The sequence below is a fragment of the Peromyscus leucopus genome, chromosome 5, assembly GCF_004664715.2.
Source record: "Peromyscus leucopus breed LL Stock chromosome 5, UCI_PerLeu_2.1, whole genome shotgun sequence".
Classification (NCBI taxonomy): Eukaryota; Metazoa; Chordata; class Mammalia; order Rodentia; family Cricetidae; genus Peromyscus; species Peromyscus leucopus.
The window spans coordinates 95,023,400-95,044,680 of record NC_051067.1 but is presented as its reverse complement, the minus strand read 5'-3'; the positions used below and the strand labels follow the sequence as shown (position 1 = coordinate 95,044,680).

Below are 21,281 nucleotides of genomic sequence, written 5' to 3'. Positions count from 1 at the left end.
AATTTGAGACCAGCCTAGGAAGATTATGTCAAAAATAGGTGCAGAGCACTGGCGTGGTGTGAAAAGTTGTGGTCTGTCCTCTGTACTCACCATGACACACACAGTAAAAAGAATTAAAAAATTTAAAACATGTCTTATAAAGATATATCAAGGAAGAAATACTGAATGCCTACTATTGAGTGATTTACGTGTCATCTTAATACTCTCAAAGCATTATGGATATTGTCCCCCTTTACAACTGAGGGGAACAGATGCAGAAAAAGTACTTTTCCCATTTGCCAAGTAAGAACAGAGGCCGGTGAGGTGGCTTGCCACAGTCCTGGGCGTAGACTGAGTTCATTTTCTGTCTCAAGGGAGCACAAACCCAGGCCCTTGCCTCTTGGCTACACACAAGGTGGCTCTTGGAGCAGGGAGACATCAAAAAGAAATTTCGAGTCTGACAGTCAAGGAGCCTGCCACTCAGGGCTACGTCCCCAGGATTGAAGGCTAAGACACTGATACCAGCCCCAGCTGTGTAACCAGACCCAAGGCAGTCCCTGGCCAGAGACCCAGTTTCCGGATGCGAAGACTTCCAGGCTCCACCGCAGAGCAAGCGGAAGCCTTTCAGGGGCGTGGCTTAGGGGGCGGGGCCTCGTGGCTGTGCGCCAGAGCCCCCGCCCGCGGCCCGACCAGCGGGTCACGTGACGGGTCGGCGGCGCCGGCGGTTGCTGTCACCTGATTCTGGGAGCTGGTGGCAGCGGCAGCGGTGGCAATGGACTTTCTCCTGGGAAACCCGTTCAGCTCTCCGGTGGGACAGCGCATCGGTGAGTCCCCGAAGCCGCGCGCAGCCCCTCCCCTGTGTACCGCTCTGGCCTGGGCCCTGGGACCTGTCGGAGTCCCCGGTCTAGAGTGGGAGAGGTAGACGAGGCTGGCGCGGCGCTCCTGGCTCCGCCTCCCTGTGATTCACCCTGATTGACAAGATCAAGGGCCAACCAGAGGCCTCATATGGGGATTGATGCTGAGGATGACCAATAGGCAGGGGGAGGGCGGGTCCAGGCGTATGTGGCTCAACCAATGCGTGTGTGTTGGGGTCCAGAGTAGAGGGAGAAAGTTTGGGTTAAAGGGACTGCTGTGATGAGCGGGCGTTGGGCCCCGCCGACGCCGTGCGCGCGCAAGCTGAGGGCCCCTCCCGGGTTGGCCGCGCTCAGATCATTCGCCGCTTCTCCGGCCCCTCACGTACCCGGACACCGGAGTGTCTGGGCTCGGCCGTGCCTCTGTCCCCGCGGTCGGGAGACTGGGGTTTGTGTGACGTCGCCCCGGTGGTGTTCCTCGCCCGTAGTTAAGGGACGGTGGCCTGGCCTTCCTAGGCTTGCTTGATCATTAAATGCATTAGTAAGCGCGAAGCACTGAGGCTGCTGCCTGACACATGACTAACGCTTGTTGTTGTCACTGCGATGTACCACCTAGTGGGGCTGGAGCCCGTGGGAAGATGCCGGCTCCCAGAACCTATTCTCGGGCGGAGGGCAGGCGACATTTCCCCAGGAATGGGTGGTCTGGGTATGCCTCCTCCCCCCCCCCCCCCCTTGCCCGAAGGGTCTCAACAGCATTGTGAAATTCTTTTTGATGGCTTTTCGCCTTGGGTTCAGACTGGGAAGCCTGGATCTTTTAGTTAAGGCATTCTTTGCATTCTTCCTGCCTTGGAAGCCAAGGCTTCCCCAAAGTCGTTAGCCCAGCTCTGTGTTGTAACCGCCACTGCGGCTATTAGTAGCTCTTTTGAAGTTCTCATCAGTTCTCTGCAAGGGACTGCTAGTGCCTGAAATCCAGGTGCTTCACAAAGCCCCACCCTGAATCCTTGTTTAGGACCTGGAAAGAGAAGGCAGCCCTCTTTACATACTTGCTACGTAAAAACAAGCAAATTAGTCTGGCTGTAAAACCCAGCCACAAAGTCCTGAGACTTTCTGGATAAGCTTATTTGGGCTCAGTGTGCTTACCAGCTGTTCAAAACTCAACATCTCTTCGTGCCCTGAAAGGTTGCCTTCCTTGGGCAAGAAATACTTCTGGACAGACAGAATGCTGCTACATCAGTGCACTGACTAAATCTCACTGCTGGACCCTCTCTGCCTTGGGATTCATGTCAGATTAGGCTAGATCCATCTGAGATTCAAGCTGGCAGCTGTGGGGTTCTCATTAGTGCTCTTTGCAATGCAATTGGCTGGGAGACCACAAACTTTAAAACCTCCCACCAGAAGCAGTAGCTCACACCTTTAATCCTAGCACTTGGGAGACTAAGAAGATTGCCACCAAGTCCCAGACTAGCTGGACTACAAAATGAGTTTCAGAGCAGCATGAGCTGCAGAGTAAGACCCTGTTTCAAAACAAAAATACCAGTCTGCACAGTCCTGTTACTGAGGGGGCAGGGGATTGAGTTCTACAAAGGGAAGGTGGTGAAGACTGAGTCTCACCCAAGAAGCCAGTGAACTGATAGAACAACTGAAATGAGCCTTCCAGGGCTACTGAAGAGGCTGTAAAAGAGCCTGGTGTAGTGGAGCATGCTTATAATCCCAACACTCAGGAGGCTGAAGCAGGAATATTTTGAGTTCAAGTCCAGCCTGGACTACATAGAGAGCCCTACCTTGAACAACAACATCAGTGTTCCTAATGTACTCTTTTATGTGTAGAGACAGAAGTACTAGAGGTGTGTGTGTGTGTGTGTGTGTGTGTGTGTGTGTGTGTGTGTGTGTGTGCTCACCTGCCTGCCTGCCTGCCTGTCTGTCTGTCTGAGACAGAGTCTCAGTGTTGCCCAGCTTGGCCTGGAACTTAGGGACTCAAGCAGTCCTCCCCATCAGCTTCCAAGTATCAGCTGGCTGTAATGATGGGTGGCCAGGTTTTAGCTGTTTGAATTCCTGAATCTAGGCCTCTCTTTGCTACAGCAGTTAAATGGTGTCTTCTCAGGTCTGACCTCATGCCCTGAGAGTAGAGTCTTGTATGGTTAGCATGCTAGAGGACAGCAGTCACTAAATGGTGCTAGTCAGGGCCCAGTGTCACTGGCCTCACAATTCACATGCAACTTGATGCTTGCTGGTTTCACTGTCTGGAGTGTCTGCTTCTGTGAGGAGCTAGGCTCATCCCCTCGAGCACTAGGCACCATCACCTCCTCCACTGAGGTCTTTCCTAACTCCTGCTCCAATCTCTGTTCTTTTATTCTCTTGTCACTCTGCTTCCTGTAGGCACAAAACTGCTCTCACCTCAAGGGAAATCACAGATAGTTTATGAATCACAGCCAAATATGAATTGCTGTGACCCAGGAACACAGATTCACATCGCCGCAAATAACATGTTCCAATGTGGGAAATAGTTTCATGACATTTTTGTAGCTACAGAACAAAAGCAAGCCAGAAATCAGGCAATTGGGTTATAGCAAAGCATGAAAATCTATGCTGCATGTCTCAAGTGCCAGCTGATGACATTCCTAGCTCTTGGGTTGGTGGACGCTAGTTTTCTATTAACTTATTCCAAAAGGTGTTACCTGATAGTCACAGATTTGTTAGGTCAGACACAGATGAGATGAGCAATAAGTGATTACTAAAGGGTCTAAAGCAAGGTAATTTGTCTCAAGATCTGCAACATTTCCACTTTCCACAATCACAAAATTGTAGTCAGCCTTCTAACATCTTTAACACAGGTGTAGCTTTTTCTGGGAACTTCAGTTTGTAAACTTAAACTCTCTTGCTTGAGAGTAGTTGTAAGAAAGCTGGTTCCCAGAAAGTGCCTGCACAGTGAGAGGGTGTGGGGAACATCAGCTCCTGCTATCTCACCATCATTTACTGTTTCTACCTCCATCATACTGATACACCACCATCCCTGCTAGCCTTGATTTGAGACCAGGAGTTATCCCTTCCTTTTCTGGTGCCTCAGGTGAAAAAAGAAAAAAGAAGGACATGACTGCTCCTAGGTATGGTGGAGGAAAAGTTTATTGTAGATTAAAGGGAGAGTATAGCCAGTGAAGTGGGCCATGTGGAGGTGGTAGGGGAGAGGACACATGGACGGGGACACACGGACACACACACACACAACACACACACACACACACACACACACACACACACACACACACACACATGTTGGAGCTGTCCTTGGATTCCCAAAGCCTACCCATGGGCCCATAGACAGGAATCAGAAATGAATGACCAGCATCGGGGCTCTGAGGTTCTTTTGGGGCAGATGAGCTAGAAACCCATAGGCTAGGCCATGTTGTAGACATTGGGCTGGGTTAGGAATGATGGTATTGGTCCCTGACTATTGCAGTTCTGTCTCACATCCCCATCTGTAATGAAACACAGGGGCATCCCAGTCCCTCGCCTTCCCATAGGACTGGTGAACAGCAGTTGAAAGGTAGCAGGAATGGGGAAGGGTTAGTACTATAAGGCACAAAGGGGCAGTGTGGTGTTACAAGAGGAAGTCAGTGCTAGGGTAAGCAGCCTACCCTGGACTTGTCAGAGATGGGCCAATTACCTTGTTCATAATGAGCTCCTCTGCCCACTCTTGGTGAAAGGTAGAGGTCAAAGGAGAGGGAGCCTCAGAGGACTCTTACGACTGCTGGCAGGGTGGACTAGACCAGGATTACTCTACAAAGGGCCACACAGTCAATCCTAAAGGCTTAGGAAGGCCATATGGTCTCTGTTAAATAATTCAACAAGGCTATTGTTGCATAAGAGCAGCCAGAGACAATAGGTAAATGAATGGGCGTGGTGATGCTCCAATAAAACTATATGAGTCATGGAATTTGAGTTCATGTCATTTCCATGTGCCATTAAGTATTATTCTTGGTGGGTGTGGTGTTGCATGCCTTAAATGCCGCACTCTGGAGGCAGAGGCAGGCAAATCTCTGTGAGTTCCAGGCCAGCCTGGTGGACATAGTAAGACCCTATCTCAAAACAATGTCTACATAGGGCTTTGCCTTGGCTGGACAAATACTAGTAAGGCCCAAGGTGACCTTGAGTCAGAACACTCGCTCTGTGACCTGGAGTAGGTTATTAGCATCACTATCTTCTGGTTCTTCATTGGTAAAAGGAGGCTAATAATAGCACCTGTCAGGTGGGGTTGCTGTGTACTGTGTGGCATTTGAAGCACTTGGACCGACGGCTGCCAGACAGGAGGAGTTCACAGCTGTTAGCCACGGGGATGGTCATTGGTGGTGTCACTGTTCTAGGGCGCACTTAGCGACAGAGCCAAGGTAACAATGCAGGCCCAGACTCCAGTGCAGCCTTTCTGTTGGTCTTTGTGTCCCTGGGATGTGAGCAGTCACTGGCTGGGTGGCAGCACACTCACAGGCAGGTCAGGTTTCAGGTTGTAGGTGGAGCCGCTTCTGGGGATAGGGCTCAGCCTGACTGTGGACTGAGCTGCTGCTGAATAGGTTTTGTTCCCACATGGAGCACTGAGAAATAAGAGTAAAGTCCTGGATTTCTGCTCTCAGAGGGTGGTGTTTGGGCAGCTGAACTAAAGCCCTCAGTGTGGAACTCTCTTGGGGCTGCCACTCCATAAGGAGCCTGGGGATTCAGGACACTAACTCTTAACCCTTTGATGAAGGAGGTCCTGATCTAGGCCAATACTCTCACCTTGCCACATTCATCTGCCACCTTTTAACCTTTGTATCTTCATGCCTCCTTTATTCTTATTTTCATGGTGTTTTCCTTTAATTGGCTCACACACTCATTTCTCCCTGTCCTTCACAATTGGGCCTACAGGGTCATGGCAGCAAGCGCCTTTACCCACTGAGCCATCTCACCAGCCTGGTGAAGGTAAATCTTAGATGAGGTTAATAATGAAATAGTAGACCCTGACAGGCAGAGATTGCCCTCTATAATGTGGACGATCCCTACCCAATCAGTTGAAGACTTTCCTGGAAAGACTGACATCCCCAGAGCAAGGGAAATCCTGCCAGCAGACATATCTGTCGCTGATTCTCACTTGGCTCAAGATTTTGGACCTGCCAAGCCTCTACAATCATATGAGTGCATGTCTTAAAATCAATGAGCCCACTGGTATTTGCATGTTTGCTCACTCTCTCTTTCTCCACTCTTCCAGTCTTCTATTTCTCACTTATTTTTATTTTATATGGGTGTGTTGTGTGGTATATGCATGTACATGTGTGTGCACAGGTTCATGTGCATTTGTGTGAATGTGTGTGGAAGTCAGAGGTCAGTGTTGAATGTCTTCACCTTTTTTGATAGTGGCTCTCTTACTGAACCTGAAGCACACCAACTCAGCAGACTACCTGTCCAGCAGCTCCTGGTACTCTCCTGTCTCTGCCTCCCCAGAGTTGCTATCACAGGTACATACCACCACACCCAGCTTCTTACAGCTTCTTACATGGTGCTGGGGATCGGAAACCAGGTCTAAATAAACACAGCAAGCACATAACTAACCAAGCTATCTCCGTAGCTGCTCTTCCATTTCTCCGAACCCTGACTAATCCCAGCACCCTCTCCCCCTCCTATGCAAGGCTGTCCACACGACTTACACAATCACAAGTGGGGTGACACCAGCACTCCCTCCTGCCTCAACAGCTTAGGGAACTCTCCTCTGTCTAACCAAAAGTTTCTCAGCAAAGAACTGTAGTTAGTTACATCAATTTGGAAAAGGTGGAGTGAGGAAGCAATACCCTCTGTAAGGTTTTTTTAAGGTTTCTCTTGTGGCCTGTGGTTAAAAAAAAAAAAAAAAAGACAGGGAGAGACAACCAGGGTTTTAAAGGGTGTTTCAGCAACTTAGGAAATGGATAGAACATTCCAGGCTGGGTCTGGAAAGAGTTGTTCATTTGGAAAATAGGCTTCAAGACAACTTGCTGGCTAGAGAAAAAAAAAGTTAAGTTGGCTACTCTATATGATTTTAGAATGGTTTTTTTTTCGAGACAGGGTTTCTCTCTGTAGCTTTGCGCCTTTCCTGGAACTCACTTGGTAACCCAGGCTGGCCTCGAACTCACGGAGATCCGCCTGCCTCTGCCTCCCGAGTGCTGGGATTAAAGGCATGCGCCACCACCGTCCGGCTTAGAATGGTTTTTAATGGGAAGTCTTGAAATTTTGGACTATAGTTTTGTGGCTGATACTTTTGTAGTGGGTAACATTTGTTTGGTGCTTATGCTATCGTCAGTGGACTTAACATGCGCACTTTCATCCCCTTCTCACACGACCCTGGAAGGCGGGCACTTTAGTTACCCTATTCTGCAGAGGAAGAACGAGGTGCAGAGGAGCTCAGGTGTTCACTCAGGGTTACACAGGTACTTGGTGCTAAAGTCAGGACCTACACTGGGAATTTTCTGTTCACATCATGTGTTTCTAGTTTTTCCCCCTCACTGCTGACCCACAGGACTGAAAGGGACTCACTGGGCTTCTCCTTGCATCATAGGGTGTCCATCTAGAATGATTGATTGTATCCACTAATGGCTCCGATATTCCTACCTCTTCCATAACAATTTCCTTCCTAGGTCAGGGAGCTCAGCTGAGGACACCACCAGCAGCTTGAGTCTCTTTACTAGGAAAACAAAGCCTATAGGAACCTGTGTTCAAGTGGCTAGGAGTGAGTGGAGGGAGACTAGGGAAGAGAAACACTGTGAGCCAGGGGAAGGAGTCTGTCACAACAGCAGGTCAGCAGTGGTGTTCATGAATGTCATAGATCAGGTGTCCAGTAGTATCTATTGTGAGCAGATAAGTTACAACCATGTGTGGATTCCCACGCTGTACTTCCAGGTGGCTGGCACAACCAGCCTGTATCCCAGGGGCCACTTGAGATGGTGCTAACTGGGGGGATTATGTCCAGAATCACATCAGAGAAGAGTGTCTTAGGTTAAAGGGCAGATTAAGAAAAGATTTGGACCAGGTATGGTGGCACAGATCTTTAATCCCAGCATTTGGGAGGCAGAGGCAGGTGGATCTCTATGAGTTCGAGGCCAGCCTGGTCTATAGAGTGAGTTCCACGACAGGACAGCCAGGGCTACACAGAGAAACCCTGTCTCAAAAAAGCAAAAGGAGAGGGACAAAGAGAGAGCAAGAGAGGAGCAGGGGGACAAGAAAAGAAAGGAAAAAAAGGACCTGGAATTTTCTGAAAGATTGGGATTTTATCTAATAGCTACTAGGGATCAAGGAATGTCAAGTGGAGGTGGTGCTTCTCCTAACTAAAGTGCTATAAAGGTGACTGTGCTGAAAATGTAGCCTCATCATCATCCAGTCACTTAGCAAACAGGCCCTGCAAGCTTCATCCAGTGTAGAGAACTGGGAGACTTAACCTGCCTCCAGATGCATCACACTCTAATTGAAGGACAGACAGACCAAGAACCCAGCTGAGAGTTACATTCTATGCAGAATGCTGGTGGCCCACTGAGTACAGGAGCAAGCAGGGAGGACTCAAGGTACCCAGAAAATGACCTGACCTTATTGATGGGACTAGGAACTGAGTTAAGGAACAAGGGCACAGTCCCAGAAGAATTGAGTCTGAAGCTGAGCTATGGGAAGGTCATACTATCCCAACACTTGGCTCCTGACCACCAAATTCCAGGAAGCCCAGGGCACTCAAATTCATTCTATAGGTACCACAGCATGGCCAACCTCTAGGAAAGCCAGACAGCAGAGCCTGATAGAGGAACCCTGATCAGCTTGCCCTGTTCAGGCTTCTGGCAATAGGAAACCACATGTTTAAGGAAATCTGGAGAGAGACAACTTCCCATGGGCTGACATCTCAATACTGTCCTTACCAAAGCTCTTCTCTGACATTAGCTTGGAGGCTGAGGTGTGAAATGCAACAAAGAGTACTGGGGAGAACAGATGTCCAGGCCACAGCATTGAACTAAATACCTGGTAGCCTGGAGACTCAGGGCACTGTTGCTGGAGGGCTTCTCTCCAGGTTCCCCAAGCCCCGCAGTCCCACAATCCACTTATAAAATAATCACTCATACGCTTATATCACTTATAAACTGTATGGCCATGGCAGGCTTCTTGCTAACTGCTCTTTTATCTTAAATTAACCCATTTCTATAAATCTATACCTTGCCACGTGGCTGGTGGCTTACCGGAGTCTCTACATGCTGCTTTCCAGGCGGTGGCTGCAGTCTCTCTCCTCCTTCTTCCTGTTTCCCCAATTCTCCTCTCTCTTTGTCCCGCCTATACTTCCTGCCTGGTCATTGGCCATCAGTGTTTTATTTATATAGAGTGATATCCACAGCAGGGCACTATTACACAGACACACCAGGACCCTCTCCTGTCTGCCACCCAGAGTGTGGGGGTGGGAGAATTATGAGCTGGGCAAGTAGTGGTAGCCTTCAGGGGACAGAGCAAAGTGGCCAGCACTCTGGGATAAGTGCAAGCAAGCAGACTTTGCCTGTCTTCATCAGCATTGGCTGATACATCAGCCAAGGTGACAGGAAAGGAGGGTCATGGAGCTCATACACAGATACTTGCTCTGTGAGTGCTGGTCATTTGATCCTTGTTTTCTGGTGATCACATGGTACTACTGGAGGAGGCTGGCTGAGGAGATGGTTAAGGATGGGTGTGGGTGGAGTAAGGGTGGGGTATGCATTAGCAGACTCATTTCCTCTTCTGCATCCTAGCCCCAACAGCCTATGTGCTGACTCAGCCTCACTTTCTGCATTACCCACCATAACCTCCATTGGATGCACATTGGCTGATGGCAGGACTTTGTTAGCCTTGCTCACCAAGGTCTCCCCAGAGCCTGGACATGTTTCAAGGTATTTGGGAGGCATGTAACAGTGGTTACAGTCTGTTTGAGCCTGTAATCTAGGTGGGAAGCAAAGACAGGAGGATCAATACAAGTCCCAGGCTAGCCCTGCCTAAAGAGTGAGCATCAGGCAGCCTGTCTACACAGTAAGTCTCAAGCCAGTCCTCTCTACACAGTAAGTCATAAGCTATTCCTCTCTACAGAGTAAGCTCCAGGCCATCCTTGTCTACAGAGGAAGTCCCAGGTCACCCAGGGTAATAAAAAAGCAAGATTCTTTCTCTAAACAAAAAAGAGTGAGTGTGTTTGAGAACCAGACCTTTTGGAGTGTGAATCTCTGCTTTGCAGCTTACCAACCATGTGGCTGTGGACAGGTTACAGCCCTCTCTGTTCTCACCGTTGTTCTAGACTGTTTTGAGGGTAGTGAGTGTCACTATGTGCAAGACATTCTCAGTCTTACGTTTGGTGCATACTGTGCCCAGTGAGTGTGTGTGTGAACTGGCTGTCTGACTACATGAAGGATGACCTTCCAGGCAGCACCCAGGAATGTGAAAGAAAAAGAGTTCTAAAAGTGGGGACTCGGTATTGATTGTTCCTCTGAAGAGTTCAGATTATGACCCTTGGTAGCAGGGTTATAGATAACTTTTCAACAGAAAAGAGTGCTAGTTAGAATTGCATTAAAAGAGAAGGGTGTAGGAGTGACAGTCTAGGCCTCGGCATGTGATGGCATCTGGTCCAGAGCTGGCCCTGTCGTGAGAAACTTGGTAGCTTCTGGCCTGTGCAGGTGAGGAGACAGCTGATGTGGCAACAGGAAGGCAATGTGCCGTAGCTGTAATGCTGTCTGTAGCTCTACTGAGCACCTACAGAATGGTTCCAAGGGACAGAGCAGGGCCCCTCTGGGACCATGAAGGCAGCTGTCCTGCCAGGGATTGTAGGTCACCACTGAAGGTGAAAAGGTAGTGGACAGGCACAGGCACCTAGCAACTGCCTGGAGCACAACCATTTGGCTGTTGCTCATTCCTTTCCTTTGGCCCAAGTTGCAGTCAGACCCCAATGATCATCACAGCCTTCACCTGGCCTGAGAAAATTGACTGCTTGAGAAGCCACACTGCTGTGAAACAGGCAGGCTCAACCTGATCTAATACATGTAGACAGGAACTGGCTCATTTTGACCCATAGGCAAATAAGTTTGAGTTAGGAGATATGGCCAGCAGGCCCAGGCCATTGCCCAGCTCAAGTCACTATAAATGGAGGAATGTTGCATTTGTGCCAGACAAGAGACCAAGGGTCCTCTGGGCAGAGCATACCTGCATTGGTCCCAACACAGGACAAGCTGCTGACCATAGGACTGCTATCCCTAAGCAAAATTAGCAAGCCCTTATTGACAGCAGAGACCTGCAGGAGCTGGGAGACAAGAGCCATTGCCCAGCAGCCCTTGAAAGTCACTGCCAGCAGCCAGAGGTGGAGGAGTCAATTATTGTGCTCTAGGAAGCTAGTGACCATTTTAGGGTTACTAACTTAAAATACCTTCTTAAAATACCAAGTTATGCTGGGCACAGCCAGTGCTTGGAAGGCAGAGGCAGGTGGATTTCTGTGTGAGTTCAAGCCCAGCCTGGTCTACACAGCTAGTTCTAGGACAGCCAAGGCTACACAGAGAAACCCTATCTTGAAAAAAAAAAAATTTTTTTTTGTTTTTTCAAGACAGGGTTTCTCTGCGTAGCTTTGCACCTTTCCTGGAACTCACTTGGTAGCCCAGGTTGGCCTCGAGCTCACAGAGATCCGCCTGCCTCTGCCTCCCGAGTGCTGGGATTAAAGGCGTCCGCCGCCGCCGCCGCCGCCGCCGCCGCCACCCGGCAAAAAAAAAAAAAATTTAAATAGCAAGTTACTTTCATGGTCAAAAGCAAAACATAATGCCACTGTTCTCAGATTCCACACTTACAGGACACTTCTCCTCAGGGCACATCAGAAGGAAGTCCAGGATTGAGGAGCAGTGGTCTGCACACATCCACCAGGCCAGCCTCATCCCCACCTGTGATTCCCAGCTTTCCATCCCCAGACACTGGCCTTCCCACATGGCTATGTCTCTTCTGAAACTTCAGCTCTCTCCCCAGGAGAAGATGCTCAGTTACCAGGGTGTGCCAGTGGCCAGCAGCAGCACCAGCAAGAGGACTGCTGAGAGGAGGCCTTGAAGGGTTGGGGTTGGAGAAGGCAGAGCGCACAACTCTAAGCAGGTCAGGAGGATGCTTTGCCATGTCCTGACCCCAGGAAGAGCCAGGCACCAAAGCAGGCCTGACAAGTTTGTTGCAAAAGATCAGCCACCCTTCATCATAGGATGGCTAGTGTTTTATTTTGTTCTGAGTTTTTGGGGGTTTTTGTTTTGGTTTTGTTGTATTGAGATAGGATCTGACTATGTAGCTCTGGATGGCCTTGCTCTGTTGACCAAGCTTGCCTCTAACTCCCAGAGATCAGCTGCCTCTGATCTCTGAGGTTAAAGGTGAGCACCACTGTGGCCAGCCTGAGTGGCTGTTTTAAGGGGCTGACTCCTCTGTCTTGGTTTCCTCACTAGTGAGATGAGGTAGTAGTATACGACTCATGGGGTGACAATTAAATCTTGTGTTTTATATAACTAGCTAATTACACTGGTAATTGTGTAACATATAGCTCAAGAGGTTAAATTATTACAGAAGTGTTTTGTAGGCAAAGACTGGAGAGCCCTGGAAGGCCATGAAGCACAGGAAGGACATGGTCACTTTCATGGGAGGGGTAGACATGGGGAGGGAGAGAGAAGAGAATGGGCACAATGCAAACTTGGGAAGTGGGATTGGCAGGACACTGTGACTATTAGACATAGGTCTGAGGTCAAGGATGACTCAATACCTGCTGGTCATCTGGCTGAGTATAGTCTGTGGAAAAGGAGCAAGTTTTCATGTTTAAGCAGCCCCTGCTCCCAGGCCCTCTGTAGCAAGTCATAACCTGCTCAAGGGGACACTTGCCCTCAAGATGAGAAGTGGAGCACAAAAGCCACACTCAGTAGATATTTATGGAAAGAATAGGCCTTGTCTTCCAGCCCTCTAAAGGGAAATCTTCCTGGCTTCCTCCCCTGGCCATAAGCCAGTGGCAAAGCAACTGCCCTTCTATCTCAGCCTCCTGTCATATGTTTGGGCCACACAAGCATCTGTCTGTCTGCAGGAACCAAGGGTAGAATGAAGGCTGCCTGCCCAGCCCAGCAGGGGCATTGCTGATGGTTGGAAGAGGCAAGAGTCCCATTCAGTCACGTGGCGATCATGTTCTTCCTCTCCTAGTCCTGTTGAGACTGGAGCCTGTTCTGGATACCATGGGTCGAGAACTGTACTTTTTTGTCCACCAGGCATCTCAGTGCCTGGAATGGGTCTGGCTTACAAATAACTACACAATGGTAAGCTGTCAGCACCACCCAGCAATAAAGACTGTGTTCCTTGTGAGACAAATTACACCACCAGCCAAACTGGCTGATCAGCAGGTGTGTGAGTACACCACATCTACAGCCAGAGTCTGAAAGCCAGAGGAGATAGCTAAGGAGGAGGGGAATTTGGACAAACACCAAGGTTCCACCCTCTGAATATTGAATGTTAGCCTGTCACACAGATTACATGTGGAAAAATACATCTGTTATGACAGGAGATGGAACAAAGGGTGTGTGTTCTGTCTGAATAATAGACATGGTAGTGTGTGTGCATGGAGGGTTGGTGAAGGTCCTCACATTTTATCTGTTCCTGGATTGTCATTCACTTAACACGTATCAATGCTCTTTGAGATGGATATGTAGCTTAGTTGGGTTTGGACTTGCTGTGTAGCACCAGGCTGACCTTGACACTCAGTCCCTCTGCCTCTTCCTCCTAAGTCCTGGGATTATACGTGCATGCCACCATGTTCACCTACCCATTACAAGCCTTGAGAACTTTGTAGCTGGTTCCTAACTAAGAGATCTTAACCTAAGGATCACCCTAGCATGAAAATACCATGAGAGGTGGAAGTGGTTATACAGCATTGTGACTGTACCACTGATTACACAATTGAAGATATTATTTTATATGGTATGACTTCGTATCAATTTAAAAGGAAGAACTGGATTAGGAATGTAACTCAGTGATAGAGCACTTGCCTGCCATCTATGATGAGTGTTGTTTGTTTTTAGTCTTTTCTGAGTTTGTTTTGTTTTGTTTTACTCTTAGTGGCGGGGGGGGGGGGGGGGGCCGCTACCCAACTCCCAAATAAATCACTCATGGAGGCACATTATTACTTATGAATGCCCAGCCTTAGCTTGGCTTAGTTATCCCGACTACCTTTTGCCTCTGGCTTTTCCCCTTCCATTCCTGAATACCTTTCTTTGTTTCTTACTCCCATGACTGGTTGTGTGTGCAGCTGGGTGGATGCCCCTGGAGTCATCCTCCTGTGGCTGCTAGATCTTGGCTCCCTCTTCCCAGATTTCTCCTTCTATTTATCCTCCCTGCCTGCCAGCCCCGCCTATTTCTCTCCTGTCTCGCTATTGGCCGTTCAGATCTTTATTAGACCATCAGGTGTTTTATACAGGCAAAGTAACACAGCTTCACAGAGTTAAACAAATGCAACATAAACAAAAGTAACACTCCTTAAAATAATATTCTGCTGCACATGAGACCCTGCATTCAGGCTCCAGAAGGAAAAGAATAATCCTCAGCCAGCCGTCACTGCACAGCCATTCTGAGAAAGTGCCATTTGGACATTGCCTGCCCTTGAAACTATTCTTTCATTGACCCAATCTACAGAGAGAAACTGCCTCAAGGTGGCATGGAAAGAATGCCCCGGGAGAGAGCAGAAGAAACTGTCACATAGCTTTCATGTGGTAAAAATACATACATTTGCTATGCCAGCTCAGGCATGACAGGAGGTAAAACAGAGTGCGAGTGTCATGTGGGGGCCTGTAAGAAATGAGACCTAGGGCAAGGACAGAGGTAGTTGCTCCCCATTGACTACTTCTTTGGAACATTTTACCTTTTAAACCACATTGACTACTTCCAACTCAAAGGATAATATGAAATGAAGAAGAGCATATTACCTATACAAATAAAGCAATACATGATCTCTGCTAGCCTGTTACAAACAAGCCCTCTGAGGCCAGGCCTGCCTCAGTTCTTGGCCCCTTTATCCACTTATGACTCTCTGAGCCACAGTTTTCTTATCCATGAACAAGGAAGGACACTTCTGGCCTCACATGGCTGGTGCAATCCAATGACAAGTAGAACAGCATATAAACCTGGGTGCCCAGAAAGCAGACATGATCTTCTGTCTTATCTGTTCCCTTCTCCACTATTTTGGGTCTGCCCATAGAGGACTCCCCATACCTTTGTGACTCACAGTTTCTTCACAGAGAAAGCTACAGATGGCTCCCTGCAGAGCGAGGACTGGGCCCTCAACATGGAGATCTGTGACATCATCAACGAGACGGAGGAAGGGTAAGGGCCCTGAGAGGGAGGGGTATGGGAGGTGATACAGGCTGTGACAGCCAACTCTAACGTAGTACACACCAGCACTGATTCATACCTGTGTCCCACCAGATGATCCTCCCTAGCCCTCCACTGTTGTGGTCACAAAGTCTAACCCTGCTGTGCAGTATCCTGCTCCCATGCTAAACAACAGCATGGCATTTTAAACATCTTTAGACCATAATCCAGTCCACTGCCTTCATCAGGTGGATGAAAAGCTCAGAATTGTGAAGTTCAAAGACACAGTGTGAGCCAGGCAGTGATGACCCACAATTTTAATCCCAGCACTTGGGAGGCAGAGGCAGACAAATCTCTTGAGTTCAACGCCAGCCAGGTCAACAGAACGAATTCCAGGATGACCAGGGCCACATAGAGAAACCCTGTATGGGGGGGAGGGGGACCCACAAAGGTACAGTGTGTGGCCACCTGGCCCCTAGGTGCTGTGATACACACAGTGTCTCTGAACAGCAGCCCAGATGGCACACAGATCTTGAGCCCCTGCCTTGGTGCATCACCTCCCTGGAACAAACAAAGCCAGCTGAAGAGTCACAGTGCCTTTCTGCATGCTGAGAGCTGGAGTCCTAGGACAGCCAGATTTTCTCAAAGAGCAAGAACATACTTTCTCTTCCCTAAGATTAGCAACCAGCAGGGCCACCAGGGAGTTCACAGAGGGCAGTCAGTGAAGCAGAGCAGAGCTGTAGATCAGAGTGGGTACCTTCAGGCAACCAGGTATGGGGCCCTGGCGTTTGCTCAGAATGCTGAGCCCAGTCAAAGCACATAGTATGGGAGAGGTATTGGATTCCTGTCTTCCTCTGCCTAATGCATGCAGGCCAACTGTGTGATGGGGCCATGGACAAATTGCATTACCTCTCCAGGACTTTTTCCTCAAAGGCAGAACTCTGTTAAATCCTGCCAAAACTCTAGCCTAAGTCCTTGAATGGAGCAGAAAGTAGGGTGAGGTGCAGGGTGGCTAGTCATGGCAGGCAGGGAGTGCAGCCAGATGAGGACGTCCTCCCAGTCAAGTGCAGACTGAAGCAAAGGGGCAGGAGGCAGGGAGTGCAGGGAGAACTGGGGGAGACCTCAGTTGTGCTGTATGACTTACTCACACATCTGCATCTAGATTCGGAGTGAGGGTGGGGTGCACCTGGACAGATGTCAGCACCACCAGGAGAGAAGACAGGCAGACATGCTTACTGAGCCTCTGGAAAGGCCTGGCAGCTTTATGGATGGTGTGCCCTAAGTTGCTTCAGTATTTTTGCAGACAGTGTTCCTGTCTCCATGGTGAACTTGGGAAGCACTGTGTTCAGACTTCATTGGCTGTGTAGCTGTTCATTCGAGCACTTTAAATGTTCCAGACACTGCCCAAGCATCGAGGAGCCAGCAGTCGGCAATGACAGGCATGACTCTTAGCCTCACCAATCTTATCTACACTTTGTGTCTTTGGTGGATTCATGCCATTGCCACACACTTTATCTGTGTCCTGTGCATACCTGGTCCACTACCAGTGCTGTTCCCTTTTCTCCAGGCCACTCCATAAGTAGGAATAAGTAACTTCAAGCACTAAAATGGTCCACAGGTCAGCAACTGTGTCAGTCAGCTTTTCATAACTATAACAATGTTCTTGAGATGATTCGCTTATAAAGAGAAAATGTTTATCTCAGTTTTGATTTGGTTTGGTTTTTGTTTGTTTGTTTGTTTGTTTTTGAGACAGAATCTCACTGGCCTCAAATTCACTATGGAGCTGAAGCAGAAGTTTTTATTTTGCCTCACAGTCTTGATGTTGTATATCATGAGAAGTGTGTGATGAGCTACAACCACACACCTCATGGCCAGGGAACAAAAGAAGAGTGACAGGGACCAGGGTTCTATGGTGCCCTTTAAAGTCACATCTCTGATGACAAAAAGACCACTCAGCAGGTTCTAGCTCTCCCCCCCCCCCCCATTTATCTACCACACTTGGGATGGAACCCAGGGCCTTACACATGCCTTGCACATGCTAGACAAGCACTGCCTCCAGCCTAGGCCCCACCTCAAAGTTTCTGTAGTGTCTCAGCAGTGCTGCTGTGAGGATGAAAGCATTTTTTAAACATGTGGGTTTTGGGGAGACACTCAGGATCCAAACAATATAGCACTGCTGACATCAAGGACTGAAGCCTGCTGCCCCTGGAACTGGCCAGGGAAAGTCAGGGAGCTGTGCGAGGTTCTGAGTACAGGTTGTTCTCACCCTTCTGGACAGGCTCCTATACCTGCCCTAGCCTCTCCACTGTAGCACTGACCCACCTACACAGCTTTGCCTGCATGTGGGATCCCATCCTGGAGGCCTCTGCCTTTACTTCTGCTAAGGATCTTACCAGGATTCCATACTGCCCCAATGTGGCCCTTAAAGGTCAGCACTGACAGACAAGCAGAGTCAGAATAAACTTCAAAGCCTCTCTGCCTGGGCACCTGCAGTGGGCCCACTCTACTGAAAGTCAGTGTTTAAAGGATACTATCTGCTTGCTCTCTAGGAGCTGTCTTCTCTGCCTGGATAGGTTAGTGTTTCCGGACAGGATGCACTGGAGGGGAAAGCCCCTTGGAAGTTTCACGGATCACTAGGCCTTCCCTTGGGTTTGGAGCACAGGCAGGGTCCAACAGAAGCCTTCAGGGCAGAGCAGCTCTGGCAGTGCTAGGAAAGGAGTAGTCAGCAGGTGGGACAGGGAGGATAGGTAACCGCAGGCTCTCTGTGACCATCTGCTGTATGTAGACACATCCAGGCTCCTGACCCTCCATCTCCTCTACACTGTTGTCTCCTCTCTGTCCTTCCCAAGCAGCTTCTCCCCACCAAGCTCTCCCTGCACCTGAACCCACTCTCTGGCTGTCCTCCAACTTGTCCTCCCCATTCTTTATGGTTGGTACCTCCTTGAGTGTCTCTTAGACCCTACTCCATTCTCCCTCAAGACTACTTCTTCCTTCAGTTATCCCAGAATCCTTAGAAGTAGTGTGTGTGCACATATGTACACATACACACATATACATGTACACACACGTGCTTGGTTAAACTTGACTGGAAGATGGATTGTGGAACTGTCTAAAATGTGGCATTAGAACACTCTGCCTGTAGCCCATTTGTTCTTAGCATCAATACCCAGAAGGCCCTGGGAACTGTGGGGTACATGAGAAATAGCAAATTCTGGGACTGCCCTACTTGTTGGATTCTGATACTGTCAGCTAAGGAAGGCTTGGGATTCTGTATTTTTGACAAGCACTCATACCTTGCCCAACATGAGTCTGTGATGGGAGGTCCAGGGTCTACCTAGTGCTTGGACTGAGAAGGCCATGGTGGCAGCAGTATCCTGGTGTGATCAGAACCTGGCACACAGGTCAGGCATAGAGAGGAGGGAAGATCCTATCCAGCCTTCCAGCTTTGCAGAGCCTCCTGAGTTTGGGTCCTTAGCCTTCTGTGTTAGGAAAGAGGATTCTATGCCTAAGCCCATCATTCTTTTTGTCCTTTTTACCAGCCCCAAAGATGCGTTCCGAGCAGTAAAGAAGCGAATTGTGGGGAATAAGAATTTCCATGAGGTCATGTTGGCCCTCACGGTGAGTCTGTCTATCCATCCCTCCATGATCACTCCCATGGCTAGACCACGGTCTGCTGAAAGTTGCTTCTCCTTAGTTAGGTCCAGTGGGGCTCCCACCCGTGCTTGAATTCTCCTCTGAGGACTAGGAAGAAAAGCACCATGGGGAAGATCCATGCTGTTGGTGGAGGTAGATGACAAAGCAAGGGAGCTGGAAAGGAGTTCCTAACCTTAGTTAGGGGAGTAGACATACTGGGGCCACTTCCCTCTAAAACTGCAGTCTGAAAAATGAACATAAAGCAAATGCCAGTATCTAAGAACAGCATTGGCCACAGCACTGAGCCAGGCCAACATGGGCCAAGCACCAGGCATCCATCCTGTCTTTAGGACAGCCTGGCTGGGGAGTAGGTGGGAGAACACCCTGTCCATGCCTCTGCCATGTGGTGCTTAGATCCAGATGGTCCTGCTTCCCTGCAAAGCACAGGCAGCTCCTGCTAGGTCATGGGGAGAGAAGGTTGGTGCTTGGTCCTTGAGTCATAATGTTACCTACCAATAGGGGAAGCTCAAGTTTTCTCCAATTCCTCCTGGAGAACATCTGACACTCTAGGCCAGTGTTTCTCAACCTGTGACTCAGGGCTCACAGGGGTCACACATCAGATATCCCTTGTATCAGATATTTACATTACAATTCATAAAACAGCAAAATTACAGTTATGGAGTAGCAATGAAAATGATTTCTATAGTTGAGAGTCACCACAACATGAGGAATTGTATTAAATGGTTGTAGTAGCATTAGGAAATTAAAAACCACTGCTCTAGATCATGTGATCTAAAAAGTAGGGTTATGTTCTAACAGGCCCTGGTCTAGCAGGAAGGGAGTCCTGTCTGTCACATCATTCTGTATGTCGCAGTCTAAGAGGAGGGAAGCCCCCAGATGTAGCACTGCTCCCATCCCCATGTCCTAGAAGATCCCTCTGGAAGCCTCCTCTCCTCTGCTCAGCTTCCCTCTGGGATAGAAGGGGAGCCTCACTGGAGTGGCAGCCCGTTTCCTCTCCTCTGATGGAGTACTCTCTTGGCACCTTGACCTACAGGTCTTGGAAACATGTGTTAAGAACTGCGGACACCGCTTCCATGTCCTGGTGGCCAGCCAGGACTTTGTAGAGAGTGTGCTGGTGAGGACCATCCTGCCAAAGAACAACCCACCCACCATCGTGCATGACAAGGTGTTGAACCTCATCCAGGTGCGCTCTCCTCTTTGACAGGGTGGGGTGGCTTAGTGACCTCCAGGGGTTGGGGAGTGCCGGGGCTAGTGTTCTCTCTGCTGGTAGACTGCTTATGTGTGCAGCAGGCCTTAGCACTGTCTACTGACCCTGGTGCAGAAGGAAGGGGAGGGAAGCACTTTTGTCCTCTGCCTAGGTGCCAGGGTGGGGAAGGCTCACAGAAAAGAAGGTGAGCAGTGGTTACCGGCCATGTCCCCTTGTCCCCTCTCAGTCCTGGGCTGACGCGTTCCGCAGCTCGCCTGATTTGACAGGTGTCGTTGCTGTCTACGAGGACCTGCGAAGGAAGGGCCTGGAGTTCCCCATGACTGACCTGGACATGCTGTCACCCATCCACACACCCCAGAGGGTGAGGAGAACTTTGAGTGGGGCAGGAGTTATTCTGAGGGGCCTATAGTGCCCTTCCAGGAGGGCTTCACTTACCCTGTCTTTTGCCCCCTAGACTGTGTTTAACTCAGAGACACCATCCGGACAGAACTCTGTGGGCTCTGACACCAGTCAGCGAGGAGACCTGAGCCAGCATACCACCCCTCTGCCCACTCCAGCTGTTCTCCCCGGTGACTCACCCATCATGCCAACTCCTGAGCAGGTACACAGACAAGGTCCAGGGAGGCAGTGGATATCACCCATCATGCCAACTCCTGAGCAGGTACACAGACAAGGTCCAGGGAGGCAGTGGATATGGCCCTTAGCACCAGAAATTCCTTTGTCCTCCCAGAAGCCCACAGATGTATACTCTTCTTCCTGTGTTCAGGATAAGATTTAGATAGATAAATCCATTCACTCAGGGGCTGGGGAAATGGCTCAGAGGTTAAGAGCACTGACTGCTCTTCCAGAGGTCCTGAGTTCAATTCCCAGCAACCACATGGTGGCTCACAACCATCTGTAATGAGATCTGTTGCCCTCTTCTGTGTATATAATAAATAAATAAATAAATAAATCTTTAAAAAATAAATAAATAAAATAAAAAAATCCCCTCAAAATCACATGGCTCATCAGAATCGGCCGAGATTCCAGTTCCAATCTGTCTGTACTGGAATGCAGTCCAGTACCTCTGTCATTTTCCAAACTCTTCCTTCCATGGAGCCCTCTGTGGAGCACCAAGGAGAGGAAATGGCCAGCAGCAGGCAAGCAGTCCCTTTCACTTGGGCCACTCCACTGTGGTGATGGGCTCACAGAGAATTGCATCTGAATTGAGATTCTGGTTGAGGACACCTTAAAGGATCTATATGCTTGCTGGGGTTGGTGAC

At 49.2% G+C, this 21,281-nt stretch overlaps 1 protein-coding gene across 3 annotated transcripts in view; it reads left to right on the top strand.

The window, feature by feature from the left end:
* The first annotated feature begins 659 nt into the window (after positions 1-659).
* Positions 660-21,281, top strand: part of Tom1 (target of myb1 membrane trafficking protein) — a 38,345-nt gene continuing 17,723 nt past the window's right edge. Inside the window, exons 1-6 of one of the 3 annotated variants that reach the window (XM_028854872.2) lie at positions 660-803; positions 15,086-15,170; positions 18,698-18,776; positions 19,846-19,995; positions 20,246-20,380; positions 20,474-20,620. In XM_028854872.2, the coding sequence (XP_028710705.1) occupies positions 752-803; positions 15,086-15,170; positions 18,698-18,776; positions 19,846-19,995; positions 20,246-20,380; positions 20,474-20,620 (648 nt within the window). In that variant the 5' untranslated portion in view covers positions 660-751. Of the gene's footprint in view, positions 804-15,074; positions 15,171-18,697; positions 18,777-19,845; positions 19,996-20,245; positions 20,381-20,473; positions 20,681-21,281 lie in introns of all 3 variants that reach the window. The other 2 variants (XM_037206159.1, XM_037206160.1) reach the window with 2 other exon arrangements.